The 22,101-nt window shown below is 35.0% G+C and overlaps 1 protein-coding gene across 3 annotated transcripts in view; it reads left to right on the forward strand.

Moving 5' to 3' along the window:
- The window catches only part of CPNE8 (copine 8), a 102,581-nt gene that overhangs the window by 31,894 nt on the left and 48,586 nt on the right, over window positions 1-22,101 (forward strand). For all 3 annotated transcript variants that reach the window (XR_011806549.1, XM_038167416.2, XM_027458878.3), the window contains exons 5-9: window positions 2,797-2,836; window positions 5,546-5,622; window positions 17,050-17,113; window positions 20,257-20,360; window positions 21,610-21,714. Coding sequence is in view for 2 of the 3 variants with exons in the window: in XM_038167416.2 (XP_038023344.2) it covers window positions 2,797-2,836; window positions 5,546-5,622; window positions 17,050-17,113; window positions 20,257-20,360; window positions 21,610-21,714 (390 nt within the window). In the remaining variant the exon portion in view is untranslated. The remainder of the gene's footprint in view (window positions 1-2,796; window positions 2,837-5,545; window positions 5,623-17,049; window positions 17,114-20,256; window positions 20,361-21,609; window positions 21,715-22,101) is intronic.

Here is a 22,101-nt window from a genome sequence, read left to right on the forward strand (position 1 = left end):
CTAATATTAAAATCTCTGTAAACATACTAAGATTTGTAAAGCACAAAATTAGTTTGAAAAGAGATAGTATCTGTTGACATGGAACAAATTAGTAAACATGATTGATTTAGCATTGCTTCTTCAGAAATAAACATGTAACATAATTTTAAGACTTAATTTTAAGAAATCGCTAGGTGTTAACTAGTCAAAATGTAATCATACAATCATTGCTTTTAGAAAATAGTTTGAAATATTTTTCATTTAGTGCATCTTTATCTTGTAGACAGCAAACCAGAAGGACAATTGCTTCTTTATTTGCCTAAAGTCTCTTAGCAAGTTCGTGGCAAAGCCATCTTTAAATCTTCTAGGCTTTAGTCTGAATGTACCATTTACTTATCCAAGTAGTTGCTTCAAACTGACTCTTACAGTCTCTTTGATTTTTTTTTCCAGAGTTTCTGGAATGCAAATCAATCGTTATTTTAGGCAGGGCATAAAATAAATACAGCAATGATTGCATTATTGTTGATTTTTCCTGTAGTAAAAAAAGGTATGGTGCCTGATAAATAGACATTAGCGAAGTTAATAAATTTATCTGTGTTCTTGCTGATTCTTTTTTAAGTTGCTAGCAAGGGGAACTAAAATAGTCTTGAATAGCCTCATCTCCCGTATCATAAAAACAAAAAAGAAATCATGTTTAATTTTTCTTTAGCTTTATCAGTCTTCTATAGCACATCACAGTGCTACCTAAGTTAACAAGAAGTGTTGGAAGGATGAGTAAGGGGAAAAAAATTCCATTGTATTAAATACACAGATACCAGCTACCTGTTTCACCATGAGAGCATGTTGCAGATATGTTTCTTATTTTTCCATTTTTTTTTGAATTCGGATGTGATGTCATTAAGTCTGCTGAGTATAACTATTTCCTGACATTTACAATAACTTTAAGTAAGAGCTTGTCACTTTGCAAAATAAAGGTTTCCCCCTAGAAGCATAGGTGATGCATTTCTGAAACGAAGAAACAGCTGGGACCACGTAGGAATCTTATTTTGTGTATCTGTTGCTCCTCATAGGCTGCATGTATGTTATGGGAGGAGAAGGTCCAATAGAAGTGAAGACCAAAAGAAATGACCAAGGAATAGAAAGCTAGGCTCAGTCTAGGCAAAGAAAGGGAAATCTGTAAAGAACTTTTGGATAAGTGTGATCTGAAAAAGGACTTGAACCTGAGAGGGGAAAATCAATCTCCTGTTTGATCCCATTTGTTTATTTTTAAAAAGGTGTAAACATCATACTCTGTACTTAACAGAAAGACCTGACTTTTCTACTGTTGTTCCAGATCACCTTGTGACTACAAGTCTATTCTGAACTCACAGCTGAATGACAGTTTTAAATGCTTGCCTGCCATATAGCCTGAGTCTGTGAATTCTCTTCAAAGTCCTATAACTCTGATAGATTGGAAATGAATTATTTTAGAATTCTGAGCTAAAAATATGACTCATGTAACTAATCATGGATTAAAACTTAGATCAAGAAAGAAACATCTTTAAAAAGCTTACTTTTTAAATTCCTCAGCAAAATTGTGTATGTACTCCAGTTGGCCAAAGTGTTATTTTTGAAGGAGTGAAAGTTCTGATTGGTTTAAATTTCTGGCAACAAAATAAAAAGGCAGGCATATCTCTGATTCTTTGTTTTACAAGGTACTCATAAATGACCATGTGCACCTACATACATTTTATAGCCACCAATGTTTCAGCCTTTTTCCTGTTCATATTTTATAATTTCTTCCTAATTTTGCCAGTGAAGTAGTTTTTTGTTTCATTAGTGTATCTAGCCTTCAGAGTCAAGTTACCTTTTTTTCTTTTTCCTCTTTTCAATTTCACCAGATACTGTGCAGTTATTTTTATTATTATTTAACTCATCTGTTAGTGGTTTCTGCAGTCATTCTTTACAAATGTGTCTGAAACTTTGGCTGTGCTGCACCACACTCTGCTTCCCATCCTCCTAATTTCTGATCTGGTCCACAGAGCATCATCCATGCGCACAACCAGTTGTGGCAGCACAAACAAACGGGTTTCCATACCACAATGTGGGAATGGAAATGTGCAGTTAGAAGCTGAGATGGGGATTGGAATAATTCTTCAATTCCATTACTTGTATTGAATCGAATGTATAATTTGATAAAAATAATACTGGGGATTTTCTGATAAGGGTGGAAGACTGATAGTGTAGGGATTAGTACTACCATAAGGATTCTTGTATTACATATTTTTAAATTTATCTCAAATTCACAGAGTAATTTCTCTGAAACCTGAATTGATAGTGAAAAGGAAACAATGGTATTTTCTAGTTGGAGGAAAAACGAGATTATGATAAAAACCTGAAAAGAACAAGCCAAATGCTTGCTAAAAAAAATTTGATTTATTGGCAGTTGTTATTACTTAATTAATAAAATGACTGAAAAACTACCAAAGAAAATAGTTAACAAGGTATTTTGATTTCTGCTAAAAGATTAATCTTGAAATTTTGTTCTCATTTTTTTCCTGCTTTCATTCTGCTTCTTGTTCGAACAGGAGTATTAGATTAATTTCTCATACTAGCCTGTACTTTGAAAACAATTTTATTTCAGATAGGTAGTGAACAGTAATCCTGTAATCTGTGATGATTGCCTTTCTTACTGGTGAGACTTCCATTGAGGTGTTATTTTGTGGTAAATTTTACACATTGAAGTAGGTGAAAGAATTGTTTGATTTTCATTTTTACACGGTCCTCAGATCTGTCATCTGGCAAGTTGTATTTAACTTTTCTCTTTTTTTTTTAAAGCTATGATGTTGACTCCAAGAGTCCTAACCTATCAAAACATGTAAGTTTTTTTCCTGGTTATTACACTTTCTTGTACTGAAATGCTTTTGTTTTCCTAAATATGTTTGTTATCTTTTGCTGTAAATAATATCAGATGCTTAGAGACAAATAGAGAGCTTGTATTGTTGTTTAATAAAATGTATAAAGCCCATGAGTATAACATTAATGGGACATTCCTCCTGTACAGGGCATATTTGAGCACATCTTTTCACATATGGCATATGCAGCATTTTGTTCTCCTAAAAATTGTAAATATGTTTTGATTGTGTCACAGTTAATATTAATAGAATTCTTTTATGCTCATGGCATCTTCAATTGAAAGAGATTAAATGGCAACTGCAATATTTAGAGGTGCCAGAGTAGAATTCAGGGGCTGCTGAGTGAAATTTTAAAAATAAACACAGGGAGGCTTTGGTAAGAGAACCTTTAAGAATCTGGAGCAGAGGAAAAGATAATGGAAGGAAGATTCTGTGTGTGTGCTTCACAGTAAAAAGATGAGGCTTCTTGCCTTTCATCTCCTGTGATATCCTTACTGTAAAGATTTAAAGTCCACGGCAAACTGTTTTCCTTCTGTCATGACGGCAAGATTTTCTGAATAGCCACACAAAACAGAAGTCTTCCTATACTAACTCGAGCAAGGATAAAGCATCATGAGCCTCTCTCCAAAACTGTTTGTTCTTCTCTAGTAAGTAGCTTATCTGAATTCTTTTATTTTTTCCCCGAAACACGCTTCATAGTACAAAAGCCTAAGATATAAATGTGTTTTTTTTTTTCGTTTGTTTTGGTTTGCTTTGCTTTTTTTTTTTTTTTAAGATTTGCTTTAAGAGGAAGTGTATACAAGTTTGTACAGACTTGGATGTCTGTAACATCCAAACTGTGCCATAATAATGTTACACTCATGAAGAAGAATCCTGAGAGCCCTGTGAATGATGGTAGCGAGAGATGTCTTGCCACGTCAGTTCATTTCCATTGTTTTCTGGGTGCTCAAGGTTGGTCTGCCTTTTGCTTTCCCCTCATCTCTTTCACATAGGCCTTAAGAATTTGAACAGTTCGTAAGTATGGACTGAGCAGAGCTTAGCTCATATTCATGCACCGGGAGCTTGGCTTTTTTGAAAAATGTCATACAAATAGTATTTGCTTAGCTAGACTTCTCACGTGGTATAGTCTCCTGGTGTGCAATAACAACTTTCCTGTCCCTAAAAATTGCTGTTAACCTATTTCTTTGCAAATACTGGGCAGTGTCATATAATAGCTGAACATCTGGGGAGATAGTAAAGAGCAAACCTGAAGAATTTCAGTCTCGGTGACTGAATTTAGACAAAATGGGAAGAAACTGAAATGGGTTGTAATAATGGATATATGAAGTAAGTAGAGTAGACTTTTTTAGTAGACAGCTGCCATTGTAGCTGTCTGTAAGAATGTGTATAAAACTGGCTACCTGAAATTAGACTCTTAGGTTCATAATAACTTAGAGATTTAAAAAAAAAAAAAAAAAAAAAAAAAAAGCATAGTAGTAAACAATTGTAATTAATAATAGACTGTGGAACAAATAGGATTTGATCATAGAAACACCACCACAAATGAACATCAAGATCCGTGAGGGTGAAAAAGGAAGAAAATTGTTGAGTATATGGTTTCAGTGTAGAAAATGGTGCGTTTATCATACCTAATGTTTTTTAAAATGAGTGAAGAGCTGAGTATTTTCAGATGCATTTTAGCCTTAGCCATTTTAAAGGACTTAATTTTGATGGAAACAGTGTCACAGTATCAGATCAGTTGAAGGACACAGTTCAAAAATGTGTTTTTGCAGCGTGGTTTTCCTCTTCAGTGGGATTAGTTCTCAGACCCAATTTGTAATATGAACCTATAACTAGCACAGCTGGGAAGGTGACTCAGAGATGGGAATGAGTGCCCTGGACTTAAAGAAGAGCAGGAGCTATTTGTACAGATATTCACTGCTGTATCATAAAGTTATGGTTCGCTGTATAGCGATCAAAGTGTTTTGATTCTTGTTAATATTTGTGAACAAATGTCACATGCTACTGTTACTCCTGCTGCCACTGTTGCTGGCAAGAATAAAGCCAGCAAGCTGCTTTCATATGCAAGTGAAGGAGTTGGACTGCAGCACGATTTTTTTAAAAAATCCATTCATATTGTGGTGCTACTTATGTTACAAGGAAATGGAATATGAAAATTACCTGATTTTTAGTGATAAAGTTAAATTAGAAAATTGAAAAATAATGTCTGTCATTAGAGCAATGCTTGTGTACGACTGTCAATCCAGGATGCTCACAGAGATCCTGCACAGGCTTGAATTCCTGACAACATAATTAACTTTCCTGAAATTGGTAGAATCACTGTAGAGTCTGTTCATAAAGGAGCAATGTTAAAATGCTGCAGTTCGCCGAAGAAAAAGACATATTACTGATGGCTTTACATTTTTTTCCATCTCATTTTCTTTTTTTTTTTTTTTGAAGAAAAAGGTAGTATAAAAGCAGTATATGCAGTGTATTAGGATTACTTCTGTAAATGTAACCCAGAGTTATGTGAAATGTGTAATGGTGAGTCTGGTTTATGTTTCATTACTACATAATTATTATTAAGGTGCAATTTTTGGTAGAATGTGTTTTACCCTGAAGAAAGGCCCAAATAATTTAATTTTTCCTAGTGGAAAACACAATTTGTGAGTTCTTTTGTTACTGCTTTTCAGGATTTTTTGGGACAAATGTTCTGTACGCTGGGAGAAATAGTTGGATCACAGGGTAGCAGACTGGAAAAACCAATTGTGTAAGTATGTCATTCTGGAATGTTGTTTGAATACATACTGCTTCATTAGCTGAGAGTTGTGGGGTTTCTTTGCTGTGAGTTATCTTGATAAGCAGAACTGGAAAACATGGCTTCTACGAGAGAATGAGTTGTTAGGTACAGTAAAATTCTTTCTTTAATTTAAGTTTTGATGGTAATTTAAGTTTTCGAGACTATGGTAATTTAAATTTCAATGTAGACAATTACAAAAGGAATTGTCCGATCCATAATTTTTGTCAAATATAGTATATTGTGCATTAGAAATAGCTTGAATATAATAAATTTAAAAATATTTTTATTTCTTTTGTGTTGTAAACAGTTTATTCTTGTCCTTTGAGGCTTAGGTATGACCATGAAATAGAAACAGTTTTGATTGTGCTCATATCATTGATAAGGTTAAATAATCAACTTCTGCTACTTCAAAAGAATCATTCCCAGTATTTAACATGAATGTTTATTCTCTGGCTGTTCTTTGAATTTGTATATTATATTTAAAAAAATATTTAAATAGTTGATGTCACAATTCTTTATGATAAATCACCTTTCTGTAAAAATATGAAATTACTGCTTTTTTACATGTTCTCAAGTACAAGAAACATGTATATCATGGTAACATTGCTAATATTTATTTTCATTTATTTTCTAATGAATTTTACCAAAATGCTTGGGAGTGTCTGTGAGATGACCATAGCTCTGCATTTTCGGCTTTTCTTTATTAGAAAACATAGCTAGAACTAAAGTTCAGTGCCAGATCAAATAACGACTCTCAAGAATTTCCATCTCTGAAATTCACTTGGTGATGAGTCCCTGCTATAAAAATGTAGCCATTTTATCTATTCAGGTTAAATGAAGGCATTAGTTCAAATGAATCCATATCTCAAAGGGTCTGTAGTCTTCAAACGCACATGAATACTTACTTGTGCAATTGAGAATTAAGTAGGTTTCATCTCAAATTTCTCAAAAGTACATTGTCACCAGTTGAAGGGGCTTGGTTGCATTGATTTTTTTTTCTTCTAAAATATTTTCTCCTTCTATACTTTAATAAAATACTTGGATTATATCATCTAAATCTACTAAATCCCTTTGTCCTTCATAAGGCTTTATTTTTTTTGTATTGAGCAGATCAAAAACTTGGACTATTAGGTAGTAACCTGTAACACCATAATTATTAAAGAAAGTCACAGTTTTACTTCAGAAAAAAAAAAAAAAGTCAAAATTGATAGCATACTATTAGGATTAAAGAAGTATACAAACAAAATTTCCTTTGGAATAAAATTTTATCCTTTTACTTATACTAATAACCTCCTATCCTGTCCATGGGTATGAAACTGTCATGTTTCATAAAGATGAAAAAAAACATTCCTTAGGTATTGCACTTTATAATTCAAGTAATAAAATGTTCCATTTCATTTTACATTAATCCTATAGTACAGGTATGTTACCTTATTTCACTGGTTTTAGCAATCACTAATTTACACGGCTATCTCCCAACATTTACGGAATCATTCTGTGCTTAATGAATCTTATCAAATCCTTAAGATTGCATGGGCCACTGTTATCTGAGCAATATAAGACATTATAAAACAACCTATGTGCTGAGATACCATGTAACAATATCTCTGTAACACAACCAAAAGATATTCTGGCTTCCAAATTAACGTATCATAACACTTTATTGCCTTTTGTTCAGGCATCAAGGAAGAAAATGCCATGTTTTAAAGCCAAACTTTCCTACTTTTATTTCTGTTGTTCCCAATAATGCAATTCCCTGTCAATGAGGCAATCCAGAGCATCAAATATTTTCTGTTTATCCAATTAAATTTATCAAAACCTTTCATATGATCAATGGGTTTTTCTCTGAGAGGATTTTATGTTTGAAAACTACTGTTCATACAGATATTTAACATGTAAATAATTTGAGAAATTCTTCACTATTTGAGAAATTCTTCACTATTTATTCCTTTAAAAAATCCAGTAATTGAAAATAACTTACTTTTTTTTTTTCATTTAGTATGTTTGTTCAATTTGTTCTTTTTTGTTTGTTTGTTTGTTTGTTTGTTTGTTTTGTTTTTTAAACACTGATTGCACTGCAGTTAGTGATCATGAATTTGGTTACTCTGACTGCTGGAATATTCTTGTCACATTTTACGGGGTTCACTATGAATATATACGAGGGTTACTTTGATTACTTTTCCTCATCACTGTTTTGCTTGTAAGTGCAGGTGAAGTCTTCTGGTTTAGGAAACCTTACATAAAAATACTGACAAGTAATGTGTGGGTTATGTTTCCGTGTGATTCCTTAAGGAAGATACTATGTTTGTACATTGTCTTCCAAGTGGCTACTGAGCAGACATCTGTCATTTATAGGAAAATATTCTTCTGGGCCAAACTTAGGTAAAAAGACCACAAATGGTACATATTCTGACTTTGTATTCACATAAAAAGAATCAATATCAGCATGAAGTGCAATTCACAAAGCTCAGAATGTACTCAGTCTCTTAGTATTACTGCAAATAGGGTAAAACTCCCTAATTGAGTTGCATTAAATGATGGATTATTACTCTGATGTAGGATGCTTAAGAAGTATGTTCCTAGCCATATACTTTATTCTAGGTATAAATATGATGTAATTGATCATTTCTGTTACTTAGGTGACCTTTTTATTTTTAAAATAAATGTATTTAGTGGTTTATGTGGCTTACACACTAGACATCTTTTCATGTGCATTTTTTATATCCCGTCAACTTCAGACCTTAACATTGCTTTAAGGAGTAGTTCTGAAGTCCTATGAAAAATCTCAGAGGTCTAAATTTTATCATTTTTTTTTCTTGTTTATGTAAAGAACTTAATGTCATCAATAAAATAATAACAAAAAATAACATTCCTCTACATTGTGTCAAAGAACTTAATGATATGCAGAGGTGGCCTTAAAATTTTTAGCTTCATGAAAACAGTATCCAGCTTCAAGGAGAACCACTATAGCCATCATTTTCTCTTTCAATAACTTTGAGGTGTTGAAGTATCATGCTAAAAACTCTTCTCAATATTTGAATCCAGTTAAATTCTCATTTTTTTACAGTTCCAACACAGTTGTAGCTTGGAAATGCATCCGAAGTTTCATATTTCCAGGCCAAAAATAATTTTAGGTTGTCTCTAGTAGTGCTTCTGGATGAAATAACAGTTCAGAACAGACTGTTTAGACTGATAAATAGAAAGAGAATTTACATAGTTTTGTTTTAATTTAACATAAGTGTCCTTATAAAATCATAAAAACTTTTAAATTAAGTAAAAGAAATGTTTTGGTTACAAAAAGTAAGCTTTGTATAATTACATTTAAAATTTGAAAATACTCTAAATGAGATTTCATATTTTAAATATTTTAAATGGGATTTCAACTACTTGAATTTCTGAGACTTATGAAAAAATAAAATTAAAATAAATCAAAAAAATAAAACAAAAAATATTTTTGAATCACAGATGTGAGAGGTAGGCTACCACTGTGTTATAGGCAGGCACTCCCGTTCTTACGCCCTTCCAGTCCATTAGGCTTGACTAAATTTTGTCTGTAAATGCTTTATTTCCAATCATTTGGGTTTTATACAAAGGCCAATATCAGCTATTCAACGGGACTCATTATCATATAGTTCATGCTTAAAACTTGAGTGACATGAAAAAAATGAAAAGTGTTTGAAAAAAATTTTTGCGTAGTATTTTATCAAAATAAATCTTTTGTTTAGCTTCCCTAATTTACAGCCAACCGCAGACGATTCAAATTGATTTGTAATAAATGTCAGTTGTTAGTTCTCTTGCTGAATTCCATGAATGCTGTGATCATTACTGCTGCAACATCCTTTAACAATGTGATTCATATTCTCTTCAATGCTCAGAACTGAAGTTAATAATAAATGCATTTTGCTGAATTTCAAGGGGTTCCAGTCACCTCATCACTGCAGTTACAAACCCAATTTTTATGACAAATCCCTAGTAATCCCCTGCCCTGAAACCCATCCTGCCCTTCATGCCCTCCCTTCCCAAGGACTATGCCAGTACTTATTTTTTAAACAGGGCTTACTTGTCCTATACATAAACAGCTCTATTAATGTCCCTATGTATTTTGTTACTATTTCCCTTCTCTGCAATAAGACTGTGCACATTGGGAAGTGCTTCGTTTTAAAGGTAAATAAAATCTTAAGCTCCTCTTCAAGGTGAGGAGGGTTTCAGTATCTGCAGCATAATTCAGGAAATACAAATGACAAATATACTGTTTAATCTTAAAAACACATCTGTGCACACAGTAACATAGTACATGTTATAGGTAGTACTGCTTCACTTTATCACTTCCTTAAATGACTTGGGAAACTACTGAGAAAAAGTGACTTTCAGGTACAATAGTTAACGTCAGCAAACATTGTGGCTGTTAGACAACAGTGTTTTGTGATTCACCCATCCTGGGTATGAAACTTTTAATAGTCTGTCCAGGAAATAGCCTTGAGGTTAAGTTCAGTAAGTAGTTAGCTTCACAGTGGAAGGGGTATGTTAGGCTACTCCCTGACCCATGCCAGAAGAGCCATCAGACCAGCAAACACCCATCTCCACCTCTGTCCAGCTCCTCCCAGGGCTGTCCCAGGTGAACACCAGGGTCTGGGGACACACACTGTCTGCTTGTTCTGGCCATGGTTTTCACTCTTTATGGTCAACAAGGTGGTTGCGTTGTGTATTCACTTGAACATACAAATTATCCTGTGTTTGGGACAGGGGGTTGGCCTTATTTTGTTTCGTTCTACTAAAAAAAAGAAGTTCACAGACTATACTAACAGCTATATTAATTAGGCTTAATTTTTGCTATTGAATTGTGAATTACACAGTGAATTGCACTCTGAACTCCACTGACTGTCTAGACCAACTGTTAGTTGACTCTGTTGGGAACCTTTGGTGACTTCGCCAGAGATGAGTGCTGACTTTGGAGACGCCTGTATTGCTGCATTTTGTAAGACAAATCTTGCTTGAATGTCTTAATATATATATATATATATTTCTTTTTTTTTCTGGCTTAAAAGTGTTAAATTATTCAGCAAACTATTTTTTTTTCTCTGAGGAAATTCCTGACATTTATTTTAAACACGTAGATTAAAAATAATTGGGATCATAGAATGGTTTGAGTTGGAAGGGACCTTGAAGACCATCTAATTCCAACTCCCCTGCCATGAGCGGGGACACCTCCCACTAGACCTGGTTGTCTGTCATCACTTGGTACAGATTAAGAGAATTAAGAGATGAAATTTAAAGTTTGAAATGAGCTATGAGAAAGAATCTTCACTGATATCTTTTCCTTTTGGGAATAAAAGTCTTATTATTTCATGGTTGTGTGGACCTGTGTAACACATTTTCTCTTGGGTAAGCAAGTGTGTAGGTCTGCGCTTAGAGAGGCTGCTCTGTTGTTTGTCAGATACTAAATGGACCCAAGCCAGTTTTCTCCTTGAAATGTTTCCAAATATCTTGTCCTTTTTGTATAAGTGATGCGGGTAAGATATTTGTTAATGTTGTTTGTTTTTTCAGCTCTTCCCACTGCTCAGGTTTTACTTTATCACGGGGGGTTTGACAGTGCTGTAGCTAGACAGCTGTGCCTCATTGATTTTTCACTCTGGACTTTCTGGAGTCTGGTTATCTTGGTGTCTAGGAGACATTTGTTATCTTATCTTGTTCATAAAACCATTACATTTCATTTCAAAATTGTTTGATTATACAGGTGTGATTAAAGTCTGTACTCTTGGATTTGATGATCTTATAGGTCTTTTCCAACCTAAATGATTCTGTGATTCATTTGGCAATATAGTATGTCATTCCTTCCTAAGGATATCTTCTGCTTTGAATTTACAGTTCTCTTTACAAAGTCAAGTCCATGTTCACATATTTTGAATGTTCTTTATAATCTTTCACTTGAGATCAGAGAGGTTTTTCCCTTCACAGTATTGCTGAAGTTCATTAAAAGTTTGCCTTTTCTGTTCTCTGCTAATAGGTGTGCAAAGAAAGGAATGCTCAGAGCTGTTCTAGTCCCAATCAGCCGCCCCACTGAAGTACCACTTTTTGTACTTAAGCAGCTTGAGAAGCTGAACTCCATCCTCTTAATGGCATTCAAGTAAATTTTGACTTTTTTTTTTTTTCAAAATGAAAGTAAAAAGCATTTGAAGGTTAAACTTCAGATGTATCTGCTTCTAACACCTACAAAAGCTCTGTGCGATTTGGGAGCCAGTGGCTGCTGTGATCTGGCCAAGGCCAAGTCAGACCGCCCACTACCAGGGAAAGTTCCCTTAGAAATTCTACCCTGAAAGGACACCCTTGTTCTACACCTCATCAAAATTAAGCAACACATCTCAAGCCTAGAGGCTCATTATTACAGTGGTCTACTAGGCAGGCTGAAACACATACCTTGGCTCTGTCCTTCATGGTGAGAGCAAAAATGAAGATAAACATGCACACTTTTCTTCTTTGCCTTCATCGCAGGCATGACTTGCAGTTCTGTTGGTTTTACAAGCTCCAGTGGATTATGCCTCAGAGGTATGAACTTAATCGTGTTTGCTCTTGGCAGGTATGAGGATATCTCCTCAACATCATTGTTTGTTTCTGATAGCATTAAGGGCTTTGAATTCGGTGCACTCTGTTGCAGAAGACTCTCACTCCCAATGTGGTAGTGCACTGCTCTGTTACCTATGTGAGTGTGAGCCTTTGTGTTCATGATCATAATTCCTTAGTGCTGCGCTTCATTTTACAAACTGGCCAGGTACGGATGTGAACATCTCCTCTAGTTAATTTCTCCTGCAAAATAAATCTAGTCAAACAAGGCAGGGGAAATGGGGAATCTGTCATTTTAACAGTAATTTTTACTCTCTTTAGTTATTGGGTTACTGAATTCATTAAATGCTTTCCCAAGACAAGCTCTGTGTAAGATCTACTCAGTGACCTTGCGTGCCCCAGTTGTAATAGCTTGAAAGGATAAGGTGCAGATGTATCTACTTCCAGAAACAGCACAGCTTTATTTTTCTCTCAAGAGACTGTCACCTTCCTTGAAATTATTCACAAATAGATATTTGTGTGTTCTGTCTTCCTAGAGAGAAGCTACATTTGTAACTCTGAGCAATATTCCTTTCAGGATCTAATAAGTGCACTGCTGTCAGGATTCTCTGTACTGATGAGGCAGAGCCATTGCAGAGCTTAATGAAGGTTCTACACCAGCTATTCGGATCTGAGTGCCACTGCTTGTTAATGAGGCTGCACTGGAGCCAGCTGGCCTATTTTGGGACGTTCTTTCTCCCGTCATCTTGCTGTCAACATAATTGATAGAAAAAATGCCTGAACCTTGGAAAAGGGACTTACTATATATTTGTCCTAACCTCTTATCCGTGGTTGTGACTGCCAGAGGGCTAGTTCTGTACATTCAGGGTTAAGACTGTAAATTTTTTAATGATCTGAAAAGTGTTCAATCCTCTCTGCCTCACTGCTCTGTTTACTCTCAGATGTTCAAATTCCTAGATGAACTGTCATCTTTCTCTGACTTCCGCTGAGTCTCACAAGGTCCTTCTTTCAGTCCTTGTTAAGGCAGAGTGACCTTTCAAGCTTATTTAGGTGCTGCAGATATTATGTCTCAATCATGCAATCATTTGTTCTAAGGAGATGATCACTCCTCAAGGCTGTACCCAGTCTAGAGACATGCAGGTATTGTTGTGGCCTTTTCTTTCGATGATGGTCTCATGTTCAATTCCCATAACAGTCAAGTTAATTGCTCCCTCAGAGACTTTCCAATTATTTTGCCATCTTTGGGAACCTTTCCATGCACATCTTTTTTCTAATGACAAAATCTTTCATTCTGTGTAATATCAGAGGCCTCAGGTGAACCCCGTACCGTAACAACTTCTGCCAGAAAGACATTTTAAACCACGTAAAAATTGCTAATCACTGTAGTACGCCCACAGCTTCTGGGCTCAAACCAGTAGAACCCTATAAGTAGATCTTCCTCACATTATACCTTCCTTTATTCAGTATGCAACCTACTCACGCCCCGACTGGCACATTTTCTATATCTGAATATCAGGTAACTAGCATTGATGGAGTTAACAGTGGCTGTGCAATACACATTACCCCACAAATCATATTCTGTAACATTTCCCAGAGAATCCTACCCAGAGAATTTGGCAGTCTGAAAATAAGTACTGTATTGTCACTTCAGTGCTATAGAACCAATTCCAGGACAGCTCAAAACCAGATATTCCCTAAAGCTAAAGAAGATGGGCAGTGCTTCTGGATTTAAACAAGCAGAAGTCCTCCTAATGTATTTTTGTGTAGGCAAGACCAGCTTGACATTATTTTATTCTTTTCTCACAAAGCATTATTGTTAGTTAAAGGTTTTTCCATTTGGCTGATCTGTGACCACTGAAGTTTTTGTCAGGGTGCTGACTGTACATTTAAGGATTTCTTCTCTTGATAAATGGTTGAAAGAGAATTTGTAAGAGAAGAAACTCTTTAGCATCTGTAAATGTCTCAGTCTTTTTTTCAAGCTTGTAGTCTGATGACAAGGGTAGAAAACTCATCTTTAATAGCATCTCAAACCGTAGAGGTCATTTGGTAGTTTTCAGTCCCTGAATAATGAGAGCTTTTTGTGCTGTAAGGAAATTCTGTGCTAATCTTGATTAAGCATTTTCACCTCTTTGCCAGCCATCGTAGTGAAATGATCTTTCTTTTGTAAGGCACGTCCTCTAGAACCTTGGTGATACATCAAGCCAAACCTTGCTTTCAGGTATGACATAACAGTGTGCACTTTTCATGTCTCATTAGCAATCAATAATTCCCATTTTTGCTGACATACCCACCCAGATATCTTCAGGGGATTGCCCCTCCAGTTTCCCCAGCTTTTGGAGTGGTAATTCCAGACACGGGTATCTTTTGGGATGGGGCCTGCCTTGGCCTCCATGTTCATAAGACATGTTCAAAGCACGTCTTCATGTGCAAATCTCAGTTTGAGACTGGCAGGTATTGGCTGCGATGTGTTATATCTGTAAGCAGCGTGGCACAAGATTCTCCTCTGTAGCTGTTTGGTGACAAGTTTGTCAGAAATGGAGCTTGCTATCAACAGTTCAGTGCTGCAGCTCTTCAGAAGGAGATCCAAGTTGTATTAGCATGTGACACAATAACTTTTTGAGGGTGAAATAGATCTATTTGAATTTTTGTACAAAAAGAGATGTTTGGTGCTTTTGCTCTTAATACTATTGCTGCTTGGGCTATCTCTCAAATACATCCCTAATGCCAATTTGAATCCATCCTGGACTCAAATGTCTCTGTAGCAAGAGTTTTGGTTCAGGCTGTGGTAATTTTGATACTGGTTCTTTCTGTTCGAGTGACATAGCCTACAGAATGGTGCTGCTGCAACCTTCTGCTTTTTTAGTTACACTTCTGAGATTTCTATTTCTTCCTCACTTGTAAAAGCAGGGGTGAAGGTCATTTGTTCCTTGAAACATTTTTCCATATAAATTCAATGACTCTTATGACTAAGTCATTTCTACTGCTGCTCTTACTAGCAGATTTCAAAAGTTTTTTGAAGTTTAAACTTGTACTGTTCAAAAAAAAACCAACCAACCACAGTTTTTTTCATCTTTTGAAAATCTGGTATTTCACATCAAAATCCTATTGCTACGGAGACTGGAATGGATACTTTTCAGCCTTTGAGCTGTTGAAGGGTGACAGATTTAAAACCAGGTGGTCAGAAGAAGTTGATGAAAATATGAATCATACTGTGTAACACTTGGTTGACCTTTTTTTTTTTTTTCCTGTTATTTTTGTAAAGTTCTCCTGTTTGGTCTTAAGGTATTATATTTTATAAGTTAAACCATGTTAGATGGAAGGGTGCCATAAGATCTGTATATATTTAAATTGTCACTTAAGTTTTCATGTAAAAAACTTGAATAGCTTCTCTCTGGACTATTAAACATGTGAAATCACAGTTACCTTGTTGTATTGAGGCTAGATACTAGGTCCAGGATGACAGTCATGTATCAAACGTCCCATTCTAAACAGGAGTTTCAATATGCTTCTGAAATCCTCACTTAAGTTTGCATCAGTCTTTGTTCATGATCTGCCTGTAAGAACTATTCCCCCACCAGTTCTTTATTTTTCTTCTCTCCCTCTCTCTTTCCCTTCCTCTCCCCTCCACTTCCCTGGGCCCTCTGTCTCTTGCTCTCTCCCATCTCCCATCTCTAGAGGTTGCAGATATGGTGTAGTGTTGCTTAGAAGTTCACAGCCCGTAGTTCTCTTTGCATCATTGTGCTTGTTTTTGCTATGCCCTACCACAGTCTTGGTGAACTTATTTAAAATTTTAGAGCTCTATACAAAAATCAAAAGGATTAAGGAAACCAGTAAGCAAAAATAAGAGCAACGGTAGATATTTACATTGATATTATGTCATAACAGAAGAACATGAGTGCCCTCTAGTTCTCTTTGAAGAACCTGAAAAATATAATCAATTTAAAAGCCTAATTTTACCTCCGTGTCTCCTTGGAAAATAATTTTATTCAAATAATTATTTATTTTCAGGAAAGAAATAAAGAACTTGAAGTAGCATAAGCAATAACATTCGCCTTGAAAAAAAATCCAGTAGTAATTGCTAATGCATCTGCTAATGGATTTACTAATAGCTGATAAGATATGGCAGCATTATGCAACAAGTTGTATCTGAATACATGTACTTTTTTTCCCCAGAAAAGGTGCTGGCACTGAATACTGTCAGATTATTTGTGACTCTTCTGTTCCTATATACTAAGGATTTGTTTTGTGCTTTCTGGTGTTGCAGCAGTGTGTTTTCAATTGCTGTTTGGGTGAATTGTGATTTATTTAATAACTACTGTATCTTATATTATGGTGAGATTATCGCATGTTTTCATAAACATTTCAGACTAAATGTCTTTGTAAAAAGGAGGCTGGTATATAGTTTAAAATTTATTTTTTACATTTTGTTTAAGGAAAATCTGCAAAAGGATCATTTTCATGAATTTCTAAGCTATAGAGCAATCTCTAAATAAAATGTTAATGTGAGAGTAAAAAATAGAATTTCTGATATTATCATTTAATCCCATTTAAACTCTTTATAGTATTTCCTTTAAAATTAAATGTTTTGTTTTAATTTTAACTGTTTGTCCATGCAAATTAGAAGGAATATGCAACTTATTTACCAATTTACTTAAGTCAACCAACATTTTAACATGGGACAAGTGACAGAAGAGTGAAACTGCATAGCATGCCATCAGTTTTTTGACTTCAAAGCTTAATTTATGTTAATCTGTCTCAGCTGTAGCTTTTATGTAGCTTATATTTCTCGTATAGAATGATCTGAAGGTACTGAATTGATGTAGTTATATTTTCTTATAGAGGCATTCCTGGGAAGAAATGTGGAACAGTCATCGTAACAGCAGAGGAGCTGGGCTGTTGCCGAGTAAGTGTGTATTCATTCGTTGCTTTTGAAAAGTAAAGTGAAAATGTTTTTGTGACTTACCCTGCACCAGATTGTTAAATTTATATATAAATTTGTATTTTTTGATATCTGCAAGAAGGATATTTTTCCCTTATGAGTTACTCTTAGCTTTATGTAGTAAAGAAATAAGCAGAAACAACTTGAAGCATAAGGTTTTCGACTCTTAAATGGGTTTTAAATCTAGTCTTTGGTTCTCCAAGTAATCGTATTTTAATCTCTTAGTGTCCAATTTTTAACAAAGAATCATTTGTTTCAGTTGTGGAATTACATTTCCATTACAGGATATTGGTATTGCATAAACATCACAGCAAAATTGACCTTGTAATTAAAAAAATACATGCTAATAGTCATATTATTTAAAGAAATATCAAATTAATGTTTATTGGCAAACGTTATTTAGATATTTAAAAGAATCTCTATACAAGAAGAATGTAAACAGTTTTCTTTCAAGTTAAGACTGCCTTGGCCTATTAATGGTAGCTATAATATTACTTATTTAATAGAAAGCAAGAGAATATCTCAGTGTGTGGGGTCAGTCAGGAATTTGGCTGGTTAAGGGGAGAGACATGGTGTAGTCATGACCTTCCCAAAGTGTATCACCACTTTTCCCCCTCCTAGGTGCTCATGGAGAAGTAGATTGGACAGAGGAGAAGGCTTACTGGTCAGAAAGCACCTGGAGCCAGGCCAGCTCTGTGGCTTCCCAGTACTGAATGAGCTAGCAGCAAGCCATAAATCATAGGGAAACAGAGACTGGAAGGAAGAATAAGGAAGGATTATATACACAGGGTGATAAAGAAGGGTTGGAATCTGAAGGTGGGGGAGTTAGCCCAAACATGGCATATAATGAATGAGGCTGTAGTGTGTACCTTAGAAGAGTTCGCAATGACAAGATAGCAAATCTTATTGAGGAAAGCAATAATATCAGACGTTTTGTGAGATCCAGGGGATCTGGAGAATATAAGATTATATACATTAACCTACAAAAATGTCTTAATGGCTTGAAGAGATTTGTTTCTGGGGCTTAGCTTTCACAGTTTGGTGACATTGGGGGATAACGCTTCACAGTTGCCTTAACTTTCACACTGGGTCATAAGCTGTTAATTCGTGATCTATTTCTGCAGTAGTAATGATTTTGTATTTTACTGATACGTCCAGTAGCTAATCTGTTTAGGTCTTAAGTTCATTAGATATCTGAAGAAATACATTCCATAAGAAACAAATGCTTATTTTTTTTGCCTTTTTTTTTCCAGCTTGGCTAAATTTGTGTTATTTCTCTGCAGAATTGGTGCATTTGAATAGCACACAGGCTAAAATCTTATTTGCCTTTGTCAGACAACCTACCAGTCCTGCACTGTTATGCTAATAGGGTGCACCGACTCAGTCTCACTTAACTCCCATTAACAGTGTCTGTGGGAGTGCACTCTTATATGCTACCTTTTCTCTGCTACTATTGAGTGGTGGAATAATAGACTTACAAAAAGCATGGCTTTTTGTGACAAGGATTTCTGAAAGTGGCAGTGGACACTTAATTTTATTTCAAGTTTGATAGCAAGTGGAACCAGAAAAATTGTTGTCCCTGAACTAGAATTTGTTAGGATAGATTATTCCTAATTCTGACACCTGTAGTTAGGCTTTGTTTATTGCTTTTGTCCTTTGCTGTTGCCTTCTTTTTTTTGTTTGTTTTGTTTTGTTTTTGTTTTTATTGAGGAAGGATCCTAATTCTTTCTTATCTGTCATATTTAAAGGGAAAAACTAATCTAACTACAATTCAAGAAATTGGCTTCTTACTCATTTCTTTCTGTACACAAATGTTTGATCTGCTGGGGGATGAGTGCTAACTTTGCCATTGCTCTACATAATGGCATCTTCTTAGCTTGTGTTTACATCTCTACTTTCATTAAAAGAGAATAAATCAGTAAATGCAGAGTGTTATCACACCTGATGATATGAAAGGTGACAGTAAGTGATGGCTCTCTGGTGTAGCAATAGGACATGTCTGTGTTACTAGTACGAATGGTAAGTATGGTCATGGAAAATGCCTGTCTTTCTCCTTTTTTGGGGAAGTATTTTGGAACATCTGGAAGTAGTAACTGATCAAAATGTTCACACTTAATTGAATGACAAAATGAACATATCATTTAATTGATTTCCTGCAGAAATTATGCTCCTACTTAACCATTCCTAAGACTAGTTTGCCATCACCCTGAGCATTTATAAGTAACCTTAGGAGAGACTACAGAATATTTTTTCCTTATATTATGATTTAACTGTCAAGATCAGGTTTGCCATTCCAGTTATAACAAATCAATCAAAAGTCATGAATATGTAATTGAACCCACAGTTGGAACAGGATTTTTTTCTTTCCCTTGTAATGAAGATAAATGTTAAGTGCTTTCCGAGGCCTTCATGTTCTTCCAGATTCACCCCACTCAGAACTTGCACAGACAAGGATAATCAGGGTTCCACAGTTTCCCTGTTCCAGTGTTACTCCTCATAGTAAAAAGCTTTTTTTCTTGTATTTTAATGGAATTTCCTGTATTTCTTTTTGTACCTATTGCTGGTATAAATTACTTTTTACTTATTACTGGTCCCATGTGCCCAAGCTTCTTGATGTCAATCCTGCCCCAGTCAGTGGTGGACCGTGTTTTCTGTGGTCTTCCTCTGGCTGACGTTTTCTGGCAATGTCTAGACTCTTTGTTTGCTAAGCCTTTTGCTTTACAGACTGCAGGAGCAGACAACTGAAGGTGTAAGTCGCTGAAGAAATAAGGCATATTTGTATCTCACTGCAGCTTTTTTAATTAATTCTAATGTGTTCTTTGCCTATGCATCTACTTTCCTCAGAAGACAGCTTTGGATGTCAAAAAGTACTGGAAAATCCTGAATCATTTAGCATAGAACTTCATGCTTCTCCAAACAAATTCTTGGTTCCAGCATTTCAAGCTGCACTGTAAGGACATTTGCAAGAATGTGAATGAGTAGAGAGTATCTAGAAGACAGATACTTCTCATTTAGTTTGTTTTCTGTTTGTATAGTCAGTAGTCAATGATAATTTTCTTTTATCAAACTGCATGTTCTTTGTAATTTTTCTGTATTATCAATTTCAGGATTCAGTTTTAATGCAATTTTGTGCGAACAAACTAGACAAGAAGGACTTCTTTGGGAAATCCGATCCTTTCCTGGTATTTCATCGAAGCAATGAAGATGGCAGGTAGATAGATGCCTGTTAAGTACGTCTGCTGCTAAACAGTAGGCAACTTATTTATTTGCAGATGGTAATATAGTTTTCTTTTTATATACATATTTGTCAGATTAAGCTGCATTCCTTTTATGTTTGTTGAATTTTAATAAATAATGTTATGCTGCATAGAAATAAAACGATTGTAACAAACATCAAATATTGCAATTAAGGGTTTTAAGAGTTGAATGTTTGTTAAATATAGAACACAAAAAATTAGTCATAATAGTTAAATAGCGTGACTTTTGCTAAGATACAGCTTGTCTTTAAATTAAATAGAGTATTCCAAAAAAATAATAGCTTCAGAATATTCTAATACATGTATGTTGTTTTAGGTCAAAGTTCTTTATACTGCAAATTTGGAAATATCTTCTACCTTTTTGACAGTGTTCTTGGAAATAAAATTAAAATACCTCAAATAGAAAACTTTTTTTTTAGCCATGCCTTCTCAGTAATAGCATGGATAAGAACTTAGGCCTGTGAAATTTAAGGAACATATTCCTTCAGATGGGAATTTTAGTTAAATCTGTATGGAGAATTTCATTATTGATTCCCCCAGTGACCTTGCCTCCTGTTTTCTTTTGAACAATTTGCTTTCCATGATGAGGTTTCAGACGTATTTTAATTTTGCATCATGTAGAGAAAGCAAAATATATATTAAAACATTGCATTTCATTTGAGATAAAGTGGTTGTGGAATCTTGTGTAAGTTTATATCTTTTACCTGAGACAGCCTTGGTTAAAAAGTACAGACATTAACTGGGGAGCGAGAGTCAGATAGCCAAGATTCCCTTGGCTAAGTATCTTAACTGCTAAAAAAAAGTCAAATCCTCTCCAGACTTCTTTCCTTCTGGATCCGTGACTGATTTCTGGCTGTATAAAGACTGTTTAAACAAGTGGGATGGAGAGTGCTCTTCCCTGAACTAATTCACTGAGTGCTTGTAAGTCTGGTGGAAGTTTTGGGTGAAAACATTTTAGGTTTAGAGTTGCGTAGTGACCTAGTCTGTAATCACTCACAAACAGGTCTGTTCTCGTCAGTTCTCCTTGCCTTCCTTCTCCTGCATTTCAGTACTTTTCTTAGCTTAAACTTTATATGGACATTGTATCAGTGAATACAGATTACAGCTCTTTTTATTCCTTGTTTGCTGACACAAAATAAAAAGTACATAAATCCAAATCTCTCTCTCTCTCTTTTTTTTTTTTTATTTATTTTTTTATTGCAGTTTTACAATCTGCCACAAAACAGAAGTTGTAAAAAATACATTAAATCCAGTGTGGCAGGCATTCAAGATTTCTGTCAGAGCACTGTGTAATGGAGACTATGACCGGTAAGCTGTAGGTTATGCTTTCCTAGCATACACTTTGTATTTTTTTCCCAACTCATGTATTCTTTATAGATCCGTTTTTCTAAACAATTTGGTTATGGATGTTGTTTAGATTATTTACTTAGTATTTTGAGAGGATATTATGTATTCAGAACACCACATTAAATTTCCAAAAATGAAGTCAATATGCTAAATCTGTACGAAATGCTAGCAGTGATGTCAAGAAAACAATTCTTCAGTCTCTATGGCGGTTAAGAAAGAGTTAGAAAGAACAAAACTAATTTGACTGGCCACAGTTACTAGTATGCACAAGGATTAATGTTTAATATATAATGTTTCAGTGAAAAATGTACACCAATGTTTGCCTTCTTTGGTTGACATTGTAATGTC

The sequence above is a fragment of the Anas platyrhynchos genome, chromosome 1, assembly GCF_047663525.1.
Source record: "Anas platyrhynchos isolate ZD024472 breed Pekin duck chromosome 1, IASCAAS_PekinDuck_T2T, whole genome shotgun sequence".
Taxonomy (NCBI): Eukaryota; Metazoa; Chordata; class Aves; order Anseriformes; family Anatidae; genus Anas; species Anas platyrhynchos.